At 46.6% G+C, this 13,535-nt stretch overlaps 1 protein-coding gene across 1 annotated transcript in view; it reads left to right on the top strand.

Moving 5' to 3' along the window:
• DNAH5 (dynein axonemal heavy chain 5) overlaps positions 1-13,535 on the top strand; it is a 309,924-nt gene that overhangs the window by 279,041 nt on the left and 17,348 nt on the right. Inside the window, exons 77-78 of the mRNA XM_037893325.2 lie at positions 4,174-4,326; positions 13,064-13,295. Coding sequence (XP_037749253.2) covers positions 4,174-4,326; positions 13,064-13,295 — 385 coding nt within the window. The remainder of the gene's footprint in view (positions 1-4,173; positions 4,327-13,063; positions 13,296-13,535) is intronic.

Genomic DNA, 13,535 nt, shown 5'->3' on the forward strand with positions numbered 1-13,535 from the left:
CTGAGTTACCTGTCCTGAACTTCAAAATAATCCTTCAAAGTTGGGGGCATGTGTTTTCTTATAATGGGCTTAATCACCTTTGTGACGGGAAAGGATACTGACCTATATCAACGATTCCCGCTAAATTGAAATACTGCCAAATGCAAATGACACTTTTTCAAACATATAAACACCAGCCAACTTGCATTTCAGAATGTATTGCTCTTGATGTAAATGTTACCCATTGTCCTGTAGTGCTGTGGTGATAGAAGCTGATCTGGATTTACTTAATCAAAACATGCCTGTGTGGTATTGATGCAGATATGGATGAATGCAGATACTTTCAGGTTCTATTAGGCTGATGTCTATTGGCTCAAAGGGAGACCAAGAAAAAAATACTACTTGTGAACACAGTCACAGTGAGCTCTCAACAGCTGGACTTGACTAATGCTATTCAGACCTGGATTTCAATCCATATGAGCATTATTCATAATGTCTAAAGATTGACTTGAAAAAAAAAATTACAGCAGTCTCTGTTCTGACTCAGTGTCAGACTGGTGGTGGCAGTGATGTTGTAACTTCAAAGCTAGGACAAAAGTAAACATAATACCAAATAATAATCAGACACTAGAAGCAAGAGAATAAAAATGAGATCCTGGCTTAATAGTCCAAAGCGGGAGAGGGAACTAGCCGAATGCTGGGCAATGCCATTAAGACCATGACATCAGCAGCAATATTCATTTGAAACTACTTGAGAGAAACAGACCACAGCTTAAATCTAGGGTCAAGTGAATTTCCTCATTAGACAACTGAATTTGAAGCCTTAGCTGCATACTGAAAAGTGATCGGAAGCAGAATTTGTCTCTTTAAGTAGCTTAATTTTACTGACTAACATTCGCCTCTCATTTGTATACCTGTACAACCTTATGGATTTTAGTGAGACTGCTTGCATATAACTGAGAGTAGAATTTAGCACACTGGGTTTATTTTTTCTAAAGTTAGTTTAGCTTTTTTAAAAATAACGAGCTTTGGTTACAATATACATGTAGTCATTAATGAGCTGAACTGTGACAGTTTATAAGCCTTCTTGATTAAATCCTTTTATAAACACATTTTAGTTTTTCGTATTTAACATTTATTTAGTTTTTCTACAAAAATTTAATGAAAACTCCGTAACCTCAATCCTGCAAACGCTTAATGACGTGCATAAATTGCCTGGATTGGGGTTTGTTCAGATACAATGATTGTCATAGTAAAAGTATTTTACTAAACACAAAATAAACCAAACATTGCATGGTTATGTATGTGACACACATTTACGAAAGCAAGGCAATGTTGTAGAAATAGGAGCATTTGTTTAAAATAGTGAATGGTTTAGAGAAGGTAAATCAGTACTCCTTTGACTCTCGTAATATATGAACAAGAAGATATCAAATGAAACTGAAAGCAAGTAGCTAACCATGATAAAAGGAAATAACTTTCTATGCAATGCATAACTTGTGAAACTCACTTCTACTATCAGGTTATTAATGATGCCGAATTCTTTGTGAGACTCAAAGTAGTAATTATTTGGATGACATCATCTACAATTACTTATGCTAGGATGAGACGGTCGATCAGTTGACACAGTACAATCAGTTGAAACGTCCCAGCTTCCGTTTTTAATTGCAGTGTAGCTATACCCTTTGGGACAACTTAGAGGACTGATTTTCAGAGGGTGGGCATTGAGCACTTCCTGAAAATTGGGCTTTTAAAAATGTTTCTTGAGAGGCATGTGTTCATTCTTGAAAATGTAGGACAAAACTTATAGGGATAGTGAACCTTCATGGTTCAGGGCATAAACTGACCATTAATTGCCTGGGATTAAGAAGAAATTTTATAGAACCAGACACCCACTACATCAAAATGTAGTTAAGTTTGAGGCCACATATCAGATATTTAGGGTGAACTGCATTACAGGTATGTTGTCATCTTCCAAGAACTGAGCATCATAATCCTAGGAAATTTAGACTTAAGGCTGAATTGAAAAGAAATCCAACTATATTAAGGTATGGAAATGCACAGATAAGGCACCCTTAATTCTTTCCTGTAGTGACCCTATGAAGGGGAAAATATGTCTTGAAAAATCAGTTTCTGGATTCACAAACTCTAAAATAGATTAATCCTAATTGTATGGGTTTTGCATAGTACTATGACAGAGCAGAGTTAAGGTTTCTGCTGAAAGAAAAATTCACTTATGAAGAAGATCAAGGAGAGAATGAGTTTACATTCGTAAAGAAAAAACACAAAAGAAAAGTAGCCTATACTCAGAATTGCAGTGAGTTTTAACTATGTGGGGACTCTGAGGAATGGTGTTCTGTTACTGAGATTTATGGGGGCAAAAATCTGATACTGGATGCATAATTTCTTATGGCCCATTTTTACTTCAAAGTTGTCAGAAAATTCATTCTGTATCTCAAAAGTATGTGCTTTAGTCTAGGGGCACATATTTTTCATGCGGAAGAGGTTGAATCATTGCTTTAAGTTCAAAACTGAAGTCAGCATTAATGGATCACAGCCAAGCCTCCTTAATATGTTATGTTAAAAAACTATGCTAAATGCATGTTACTTAGGTGGCAAAGCCAAACACTCAGTAAGTGCCAGAACTAAGGTTGCCCGTGAAATCTTATTCATTCCTCATTGTGCACATCCATCCTGGACACTGAAAGGGGCAGAGTACCTGTGGAAAAAACAGACGTGATTGTGGAATTAACTTAATGCATTATGATTCCATCTTTAAATTTTCTGTGGAGTAGTCTGAGCATAAAATGGAAAAGCAGACACTGAGTTCTAATCCCAGCCTGACGCTGGCTCCCTCTGTTAAATAACTTAGCTTCTCTGCCTCATCTTCATCTATCTGTGCTATGGAGGTATTTGGTATAGATCTTTGAAGATGGAAAATGCTATTCAAATGCTATGTATTATCACTGCATAAGATTTTATTGAGACAGAGCCTTTTTAAGTCTGAAAATTCAGTTTTTTAGTGCCCAAGACAATTGTCAATTCTGTAAGTGACATGAAAGCAGCTTAATGAGTGTCTGATTTGTAGACAGCTTTATAGAAAAATGCAGTGCTTTGACATCTATGGATAAAAAGCACTTGTTAGGTATTGTTTTAAATGTGGAAGGGGTCGAACTGAGGTTAATTTGGCACCAATTATTGCTGGCATTTAATAACTTTTGAGTTGTTTGCTTTGCAACCTAAATACTATTTGTTTGTATGTAATTTCCTAGATACTTTTCTTAAAAAGATAAAGGCAAATTATTTTATATGCAACAACCACCATCAGCAGGGTTGGAAAAGTAAGATTTAATCATTGCAACACAGACTGCTACCCTTTGAGATACTGGACTAACTAGCAACAAGAGAAGGCTGTTACCTAGAAAGGTGGTTGGGCTTCTGGCATCATGTGCTGGAACCAGAGGGTGGTCAGGGGAAACTGAGGTAGGCTTTTCCCCCTACTCTGGGACTTGGAGGTGCTCCTGTACTCTGTGGTGCTTTCAGGGGAACTGCATTTTTTAAGGGCATATAACTTGGCCAAATTTGGGCAGATTTTCCTGGGGACTGCAGAAAGCACATACCTTACATGAGGTCCACCCACCTGCCAAATTTCAAGACCTTGTTCCGAAGAATGGGTATGTTACTATTGTTCAAAAAGAGGTAACAGAATTTTAACGTAAGTAAAAAATAAAATAAAAAAATCCCTAGACTAGGTCTCAGAACAGACAATCCATTTTGACTGAAAGTTCAAAGAAAAACATTCAGCCTGAGAGAGACACTCAGCATGGAAACTTTCGTCCCAAACAGTTAGTTTGATAAAGTTTTAATCAACTGAAGTGTTGTCTTCAATGGGAAATGTCTGACCACCACAGCAACAGGTGTTGCTAGTAATCCTGTCTATAATAATGGCTATAGGGAGAAATTCTGGCCCTACTGAAGTCAATTGGATTTGTATCATTGTCTTTGGTAGGGCCAGAATTTCACCCTGAGATTGATAATTCCAAATTTAACATTTCAATAGTCTTGTGTGTCCCTAATACTTTGGGATATTTTTATTGATATGATAAATTAATTTGCATTGCTGTGATTACAAAATGTTGAAAGTTCTAAACATCTCCCTCCCCTAAAAAACACCTCTTTTATACCTGTTTCTAGGGGTCTTGGGCTTCCAGCACTCTAGGTTTCTGGTTTACTGAACTTCTGGAAAGAAACCATCAGTTTTACTGCTGGATATTTGAGGGCCGACCAAACTGCTTCTGGATGACAGGGTTCTTTAACCCTCAAGGATTTTTGACTGCAATGAGACAGGTGAATAGTTTTATTTTTATATTACCCTTTCAGTAATATTCCTCCTTTATTATAGCTTGCATGGGAAGGCTGAGTGTGTGTGAGAGGGAATATTTTCTTTTGTGTATTGAACTCCTTTTCCCTCTTAGGGTTAGATTCTGCCTTTGACTACACTGGACATGTTAGAAGGGGAGCTAAGGGACAGCTGAAATCTCCAGGACAAATTTTTGCTATCTTAGCAGTCATACCTGCCATGTTACCCTTGAGTATGGGGCACTTTACTTCTACTCTACTACTTCTACTACTTCTACTTCATCTTCATGCCAAGGGCTGCCTTGGAGGGTCACTAGGAGGGAGTGGAGATCAGACATGGCAAACCCATGAAAAAAACACAGAAATTGGGCTTGTTTTTGGCTTAATTGGCTTGTGAGTTGCTTGTTGGCTAGTTTTTGGCTTGTAGCTTGTTTCGCTTGTTGCTTCTTTTTTTTGATCGGCTCCTGGCAAGGAGTGGCAAGCAGGGGCAAGGGTGGGGAGAGAGTCGGGGTGCACAGCAGGCCCACCACAGTCCCAGACTGCATGCCAGGGGGATCTAGTCACATAGATTGTTGGGGTTCTTAGGGATTGTCTTGTTTTTGCCTTGTTTTGAAATGGGATTAGCTTGATTTCTGGCTTATTGTGAAAGTCAGGGTGCTTATTTACTGCATGAAAGTTGGCAACTGTGGTGGAGACACTATGTTCTTCACTTGGGTTCTGAACAGCCCCTCTGTGGGGGTGCAAAGGTTGGAAATCCTTGCACCCTTTTGTTCTTTCACACTCTCACACAAGGTCTGCCCAGAGTCTAGCTCTTGTTCTCTGTCCTTTTCAGTGCTTAGCCCATCTGGAGTGTTTCCAGAAAAAGTGAAGTTGGTCCTCTTTGTCACACTTGGAGGTCAGGAGCTGAAGCAGAGTAGCTGCTCTCAGTGAAGAATGTGAAATTGTCTGTATGGAAGAGATATGTGCAATCTGTGAACATGGTGGTTATTGTGTTTCTGGCTAAAGGGTTGCCTGGAAGTTAAATCAGTTTGAGCTAGCTTTGGATTGTAGGAACCTAAAAGCTACTGGGTGTAGACAGCCATACTCACTTACTTAGTGGAGATATTAATTCCATTGAAGCATACCTCTTGGAATGTGGAATTAGGGTTTGGATAGTTGGGGGTATGGGGAATCTTTAGTTGGAAATCCCAGGACCTTTTAGGCAGGGAGAATCAAACAAAAAAAGTTTGAAATGCTTAAAAAGTTGAGATTTGGAGGAGAGGTAGGTCAGAGGATCTGCAGAGAAACAGACTGGACCACAGACCCCTGATGTTGTGGCATCAGGGGTAAGTGGAGCCCAAACTGAGGTAAGACCATATGCATGTAGTCTTTTGTTATTTTAATCCTTGTCTCTCTACTTGTAATATTCCTTTGAATAAATAAATCATAGTTGCTTTGAATAAGCTGTCCTAAGTCACTGCCATTTCTGCTTCGAGCGATTGCTCATGTGTATTCCACAATAGGAGTGTGTGCTCGCCACGTGCACCAGTGCCGGAAGACTTTCCCCTAGCAGTACCCATAGTGGGGGAGCGCCCCCCGCAACCCCTAGAGTGTTGCCTGCCTGGCATGGTATAAGGGGAGCTGCGCACTCCCCCCACCCTCAGTTTCTTCTTGCAGCCAGCGAAGGTGTGTCAGAACTGCTCTGCTCCAGCTATGCTGTAGCTCGTCTCCAGAACTGTTCGGTTATTCAGTGTTAGTACCTGTAGTTAGTTAGCTGTTTAGTTAGTTTAGTTAGTCAGTGAGCCCAAACTGGGGCATGCCCTGTGCCCCGGGGTTTAAGTCATGCGGCTCTTGTAGTTGTTCTATGTCAAGAAGTGACCCGCATGCAGACTGTTTGCGCTGTTTGGGAGAAACCAATATCAGTGAAAGGTGCAAGATTTGCAAGTCGTTTAAGCCTCGGACCAAAAGAGAAAGGAACATTAGACTCCAGGCCATCCTGATGGGGTTGGCGCTGACCCCGACTCCAGCACGCCGTTCTGAACCAGTACCTGGCACCACGGCGTCGGTATGCGACGGAGTAGCCCAGCCCCTTCTGAACAGGGTGCTCCAGATGTCCAGATGCCATCCACGCCTGAAGCCCTCCAAGCAGCGTGGGATGTTATGTCCATGTCGGCCCCACGCTCCAGAGGCAAGCCATTGGGATCTCCACAGTCGCCTCTGGCCCAGTACTGGTCTCGGTCGAGGGAATGTTCCCGACGCCGTTCACCGCCCAGCGACCGCTCAAGGCAGAGTCCATGTGGATCACCGCTCGTCCTCAAGGAGCGAATATCGACAGGACCGCGGCGGGCATCGCCAACAGTCCTTGTCTTGGAGGGGGTACTGCAGTGGGTCATGGCACAGTCGTCGACGCCTTTCCCGCTCAGACTCCCGCTCCAAGTCTCCACCAAGACATTGCAGCCCCGGGCGTCGATCACCAGCTTCTCGCTGTCACAGGTCTGCCCGTCGAGGCCATTCGCGGAGCAGCTGTTATGGTTGGTACCGGTCCTCCACATTGAGATCGCGGTCCCATGGCCGTAGTAGATCCCGGCACCGCCACTCCTCCCGGTCCAGAGACAGCAGCAGATCTTACACCAGCCCAGTCTCCATTGATAGCCGTCCTTCGATGGGTCAAGCCAGCCAACCCGAACAGCCAGTCCCGCTGTTGCCACAGCAGGTGCAGTAGCACCGAGTGTCGTGGCCAGCCCAATGGTACCAGCGGGCACCGTGGCCTCCAGCGAAGCCCCTGGTGGGAGCTTGTTCTGTGGCTGGAGCTTCGGAAGCACCGTCGGCCTCCCTCTCCAGACCCCCGAGAAAGGAGTCGGTGGGACGTACGTCCTCAGCACTGTGCCCGGAGTCCAACCAGGTGGTGGACCCTCCAGTGCTGGCCGATACCCAGAGCACTGCACCGGCCTCCTCGCCCTGCCCGGAGAAGGTGATTGCAGTCCGCCGCCCTCTGCCCTGCAGGAGGCCTTCAGGGCCCACTAAGAAGTCTTAAAGAGGGTGGCAGCAAGCCTCCACCTCCAAGCAGAGGAGATGGAGGAGCCCTCAGACTCCTTATTTAACGTGTTATCCCCATCAGCCCTGGGTAGGGTGGTCTTGCCTCTCCATGAAGGGGTGGCTAAGATTTCAAATGCCCTGTGGCAAACACTGGCCTTGTTGGCCCCTAAAAAGGCGGAACGCAAGTACTTTGTACCCACTAAAGGGCATGAGTACCTGTATACCCACCCAGCACCCAACTCCCTGGTGGTTGAGTCGGTCAACCACAGGGAATGGCAGGGTCAGCCAGCCCCAACCCCAAAGAACAAAGACTCTTGGAGACTGGACTCCTTCGGAAGGAACATTTATTCGTCTTCAAGCTTCCAGTTATGAGTGGCAAATCATCAAGCTCTCCTGGACCAGTACGAATTCAGTCTGTGGCGCTCCCTGCCCAAGTTTGAGGACTCCCTCCAGGAGCGCAATAGGAAGGAGTTCAGGGCACTAGTGGAGGAAGGGACAGTAGCCGCTAGGGCATCCCTGCAGGCAGCGTTGGATGCTGCAGACATGGCTGCATGATAAATGGCCTCCACGGTGTCCGTGAGATGGGTGTCATGGCTCCTGCTCTCTGGGCTGTCCAGCGAGGCACAGTCCTCCATGCAGGATCTCCCATTCGATGGGAAGGCTCTGTTTGCGGAGGAAACAGATACAAGGCTGCATGGCATGAAAGACTCCCGCATGACCCTCCAGACTTTGGGCCTCTATGTCCTGGCTCTGGCAAAACCTAAGTTCAAGCCGCAGCAGACTCCTGCCCAGGCCGCCCTCCCGAGGTGTGAGGCTGCCCATAAGAAGCAGCGGGACTATAAGAGATGCCCTCAAAGGCAGTCTCGGCCTGTCCCCCAGCCTGGGTCGTCCAAGGGCAAGCAGGTGGGGAAAAGGCATTTTTGACAGGACGCTCATGGGCACCCCGCCAATCCTCACCAGGATCCATCCCCAATAAAGCTACCCTTCTCCAACCGGTTGTGTGCTTTCCTCCCGGAATGGTCGCAGCTAACCTCGGACCAATGAGTTCTCAACACCATCTCCTGGGGTTACACCCTCCAGTTTACTTCCTCCCTGCCCAACCACCCCCACCCCATCCTTCTTCGGGGACCCCTCGCACGAAGCTCTGCTCGAGCAGGAGGTGGGGGGCCTCCTAGGACTAGGAGCGATAGAGGCAGTGCCTGAGGAGTTCATGGGCAAGAGGTATTACTCCCATTATTTCCTTATCCCGAAGGCCAAAGCGGGGCTCAGGCCCATCCTGGACCTGCAAGGTCTGAACCAGTACATGGTGAAACTCAAGTTCCGCACTGTCTCCCTGGCCTCCATCATCCCCTCCCTGGATCCCAGGGACTGTCCTCGATCTACAGGACACGTGCTTCCACATCCACATATTCGAGGGGCACAGGCGCTTCCTCTGTTTCGTGGTGGGACAGAATCATTACCAATTCACGGTCCTCCCGTTTGGTCTGTCCACTGTCCCCAGGGTGTTTACAAAATGCATGTCGGTGATAGCGGCCTACCTTGGATGGCGGGGGGGTCCAGATATTTCCCTATATGGACAATTGGCTTGTCAAGAGCACCTCCTGGTCACAGGTGAGGGATCATGTGGCGCTCCTCCTGTCCACGTGCACCGCCTTGGGCCTGTTGGTAAACAACACCAAGTCCACGTTAGTCCTGGTCCAACGCACAGAGTTTATTGGGGCGCTCCTGGACGCAGTGTCAGCCAGGGCCTCTCTCCCGCCAGACAGATTCGAGATCCTGAAAGGTCTCATCGACTTGGTTACAAGGTTCCCGGTGACAACAGGCAGAGTTTTTCTGCAACTCTTGGGTCACATGTCAGCGTGCATATACGTGGTCCGTCATGCCAGAGTCAGGATGACACCCCTCCAGCTCTGGTTGGCCTCAAAGTTCTGTCAAGCCACGGACAGGATGGACAAGGTCCTCACCACGCCGGACTCTGTGATCACCTCCCTACCATGGTGGTCCGCCCCAAACAACATGCTCCAAGGAGTCCTATTCAGGGACAGGGCCCTGTCGTTGAAGCTGGTGTCCGATGCATCGGACCTGGATTGGGGGGCCTATGTGGGGAACTTTCAGATCCAAGATCTGTGGTCAGCTCAAGACCCAACCCTACATATAAACATCAAGAAGCTCAGGGCGGTGCGGCTGGCGTGCATGGCCTTTCGCTCGCACCTGGAGGGTAAGGTAGTCAGGGTCCTCACGGACAACACAGCCTCAATGTTCTATATCAACAGGCAAGGTGGGGCCCGATCCTCTGCCACAAAGCCCTCAGGCTGTGGGACTTCTGTATAGCCCACAACATCCACCTGAAGGCTTTCCACCTACCGCCTGGAATGAGAAGACGGATTGCTTGAGCAGGGACTTTTCCTTGCAACACGAGTGGTCCCTCCACCTGGAATTGGCCCACCAGCTCTTCCAAAGATGGGGAACTCCCCAGGTTGACCTATTCACGACTCGGCAGAACCAGCGATGCCCCCGGTTCTGCTCCGGGGGGGTCTGGGAAGGGGCGCTATCTCCGATGCCTTTCTCCTGTCCTAGTAGGGCCAGCTTCTCTATGCCTTTCCCCCCATTCCCTCTAATCAGCAGGGTCCTGGAGAAGGTAGACAGACAAGGCCTGGGTCCTCCTGATTGCCCCGGCGTGGCCCAGACAGCACAGATATGGGACCATCACGGGCCTGGCAGTAGCTCCGCCGTGGCCGTTTCCACTCCGCCCAGATCTGCTCTCTCAGGACCAGGGCTGCCTCCTCCATCCCAGCCTCGCGGCGCTTCACCTCACGTTGAGGCTGCTCAGTGGTTAGGCAGAGAGGAAAGGATGTGCTCAGAACAGGTTCAGCGCATCCTCCTTGAAAGTAGACGGCCCCCCACTCGCTGCGCTTATTTGGCGAAGTGGTCCCGGTTCTCTAGGTGGGCGGCAGACCAGGGTGTCTCCCCAGTGGCTGACCCACTCCAGCTTATCCTTGATTACCTCCTGTACCTGAGGGCCCAGGGCTTGGCGCCTTCGTCAGTCAAGGTGCACCTGGCAGCCATATCGGCTTTCCATCTGCCGATGCAAGGGCACACGGTATTTTTCTGTGCTATGACTGGCTGGTTCTTTTAGGGTTTGGACCGTCTTTTTCCGTACTCTAGACCCCTGGTTCCACAGTGGGACATAAACATGGTGTTGTCTCATCTCACGGGGCCCCCATTTGAACCACTGGCCACATGCTCCTGGTCTCACCTCTCATGGAAGGTGGCCTTCCTGGTTGCAATCGGATCAGACAGGTGAGTCTCAGAGCTCAGGGCCCTGACCTCCGAGCCGCCGTACATGGTCTTTCATAAGGACAAGGTCCAGCTCTGCCCACACCCTGCGTTCCTCCCGAAGGTGGTCTCTGCCTACCACATGGATCAGGACATTTTCCTACCAGTCCTCTGCCCCAAGCCTCACACATCCAGTGGGGAGCACCATCTCCACATGCTCGATGTGCGGCAGGCTCTGGCTTTCTACTTCGAGCGGACCAAGTCGTTCAGAAAGTCCTCGCAACTGTTCATTGCCTCAGCTGAGTGCGCGAGGGGCCAGCCAATTTCCACTCAGCGGCTTTCCATTTGGATCACTTCATGCATCCGCTCCTGCTATGAGCTGGCGTGTGTCCCCCCGCCACCCATTGTGAGGGCACACTCGACTCGAGTGCAGGCCTCGTCAGCTGCCTTCTTGGCCCACATCCCCATCCAGGACATTTGTAGGGCTGCCACGTGGTCTTCAGTTCACACGTTCACCTCGCACTATCGTCCCCCAAACCAGGGATGACGCCGGGTTCAGCAGGGCTGTCCTCTGTCCTGGGAACTTGTGAACTCCTACCCACCTCCAACAGATATAGCTTGGAATCACTATTGTGGAATACACATGAGCAATCACTCAAAGAATAAAAGACAGTTACCTTTTCCGTAACTGGTATTCTTCAAGATGTGTTGCTCATGTCCATTCCACATCCCACCCTCCTTCTCCTCTGTCAGAGTTGTCTTGCAAGAAGGAACTGAGGGTGGGGGGAGCGCGCAGCTCCCCTTACACCTTGCCAGGCAGGCGCCACTCCAGGGGTCATGGGGGGTGCTCCCCCCCGTACGGGTACTGCTAGGGGGAAAACTTCCGGCACCAGTGCAAGTGGCGAGTACGCATACCTATTGTGGAATGGACATGAGCAACACATCTCGAAGAACACCAGTTACGGAAAAGGTAACTGTCTTTTCATGCTGGTGGTCCTAAGCACCTAGAGAGAATTCTGTAGCAGGGTCTGAAACGAGTCGAGCTTGCAAAGGTAATACAATTCTTGCACACAGGAGATGCTGTAACCTGGTGATTCAGCTTAAAAGTGGGATGAACTGCAAGGTTCCACTCTTGAGAAGAGTGCAGATTTAGGTGTATCACTTGCAAACGATGCCTATGGGAGTGAATGAAAGAGAGGTCAAAAGTACAATGCACCCCTGCACTGTAACATACTTTATTGCCTTTCTCCAGATCTGAAAGCTGGTAAGTAATCACTTTCCTCAGGAAGTATCTCCCCAAATCAAACAACCAGATGACATAAAAGAGGCTTTTATTATAAGGTATGTCAGAAAAATCTTGGAATCAGCAATGACCTTTTAAAATATACAGTGTAGATAATACAAACAGACTGCACTCTTTAAGAAAAATTAAACACAAGTCAAATCTCGAAGGTTACCATGTTCCATTGTGTGCCTGGTTTATGGCAGAAAGTCTCCTTCCAGCCTTATATAGTGGAGTGACACACTTCATGCCCCAGAAAGGACAGAGTTCTCCAATAACAGAACTGCATGTAGTTCCAGAGAGTACATAACCATGTTGATTTAGGACTCTTTTACTCAATGATTATATGTTCACTTAATGTTCCCACTCTTCCAGGAAGCAGTCACTCTTAATGTTCGCACTCAGATAAGCCAGTTAGTCATATCATTGACTGGATGTTTTATGGCTCTCCTCCTAAGTCATAGTACTTATATTAATGAGCTATAATGTTACAAATATAAAATGGAAAATCACACATACAGATAAATTAGTTCAGACCTCTTTTTAATAATATATCATCCAGGAAAAATCAGCCTAAATAGTCAGACTATTTTTCGTATGCTGTCCTGACCTTTAAGATAAGCTACCTTTCCCAGACCTGAGGAAGAGCTCTGTATAAGCTTGAAAGCTTGTCTCTTTCACCAGCATAATTTGTTCCAATAAAAGATATTACCTCCCCCACCTTGTCTTTCTAATATCCTCTGACCGATACAGCTACAACACTGCAAACTGACCTTTAAAAGGCAGACTTGTTTAACTCTGGTACCTTCTTACTGCATTTTTCATTATTTATTTATCTGGAAGGGAAAATGAATCTAAAAATGACTTGTGTCTCAAAAGTGAATTTTTTTTGGAGGGAGAAGAGTTGTTGGCAGCAAAATACTTAATTTGCTATGAAATGAACACCCTGCTGCTCAGCTAGAGGGAAATAATGCTGCTTTAATCATAGAGAGTACTGCAAAAAAGGTAAATGTTTGCTTTGATGATAATTTAAAGTAATTACTTTTGTGAAAATGCAGTTTAAGGATGGCCCTTTATGCACTGAAATCATTGTCCGAAATCATAGGCCCTCTTCAAAATTTTACCCATAGTCTTCATTGTTGCTTTGAATAGGAAATAACTCGAGCCAACAAAGGGTGGGCACTTGACAGTGTAGCACTGTGCAGTGAAGTCACCAAGTGGATGAAGGATGACATCACAACTCCTCCCCCTGAGGGCGTCTATGTATATGGACTCTATCTAGAAGGAGCTGGTTGGGACAGAAGAAATTTAAAAATCATTGAGTCTAAGCCCAAGGTGCTCTTTGAAATGATGCCTGTCATACGGATTTATGCAGAGAACAACAGTAAGTGACTAGCTTCAGGTTATGCTGTATTTATAGCAGCTTAATTTTAATTTGTTTTACATATACTTGACCAATTGTTAATAATTCTTCAGAGCATAGGGGTGTTATGTTATTGCCTATCCATAATGCCATATATATATATATATACCAGTAGATCCTAGAAGCCCCCACAAAATATAATTATAATATATTATATTTTGGGGGGGCTTCTAGGATCTACTGGAATACAATCAGGATTTG

The sequence above is a fragment of the Chelonia mydas genome, chromosome 2 (genome assembly GCF_015237465.2).
Source record: "Chelonia mydas isolate rCheMyd1 chromosome 2, rCheMyd1.pri.v2, whole genome shotgun sequence".
Classification (NCBI taxonomy): domain Eukaryota; kingdom Metazoa; phylum Chordata; order Testudines; family Cheloniidae; genus Chelonia; species Chelonia mydas.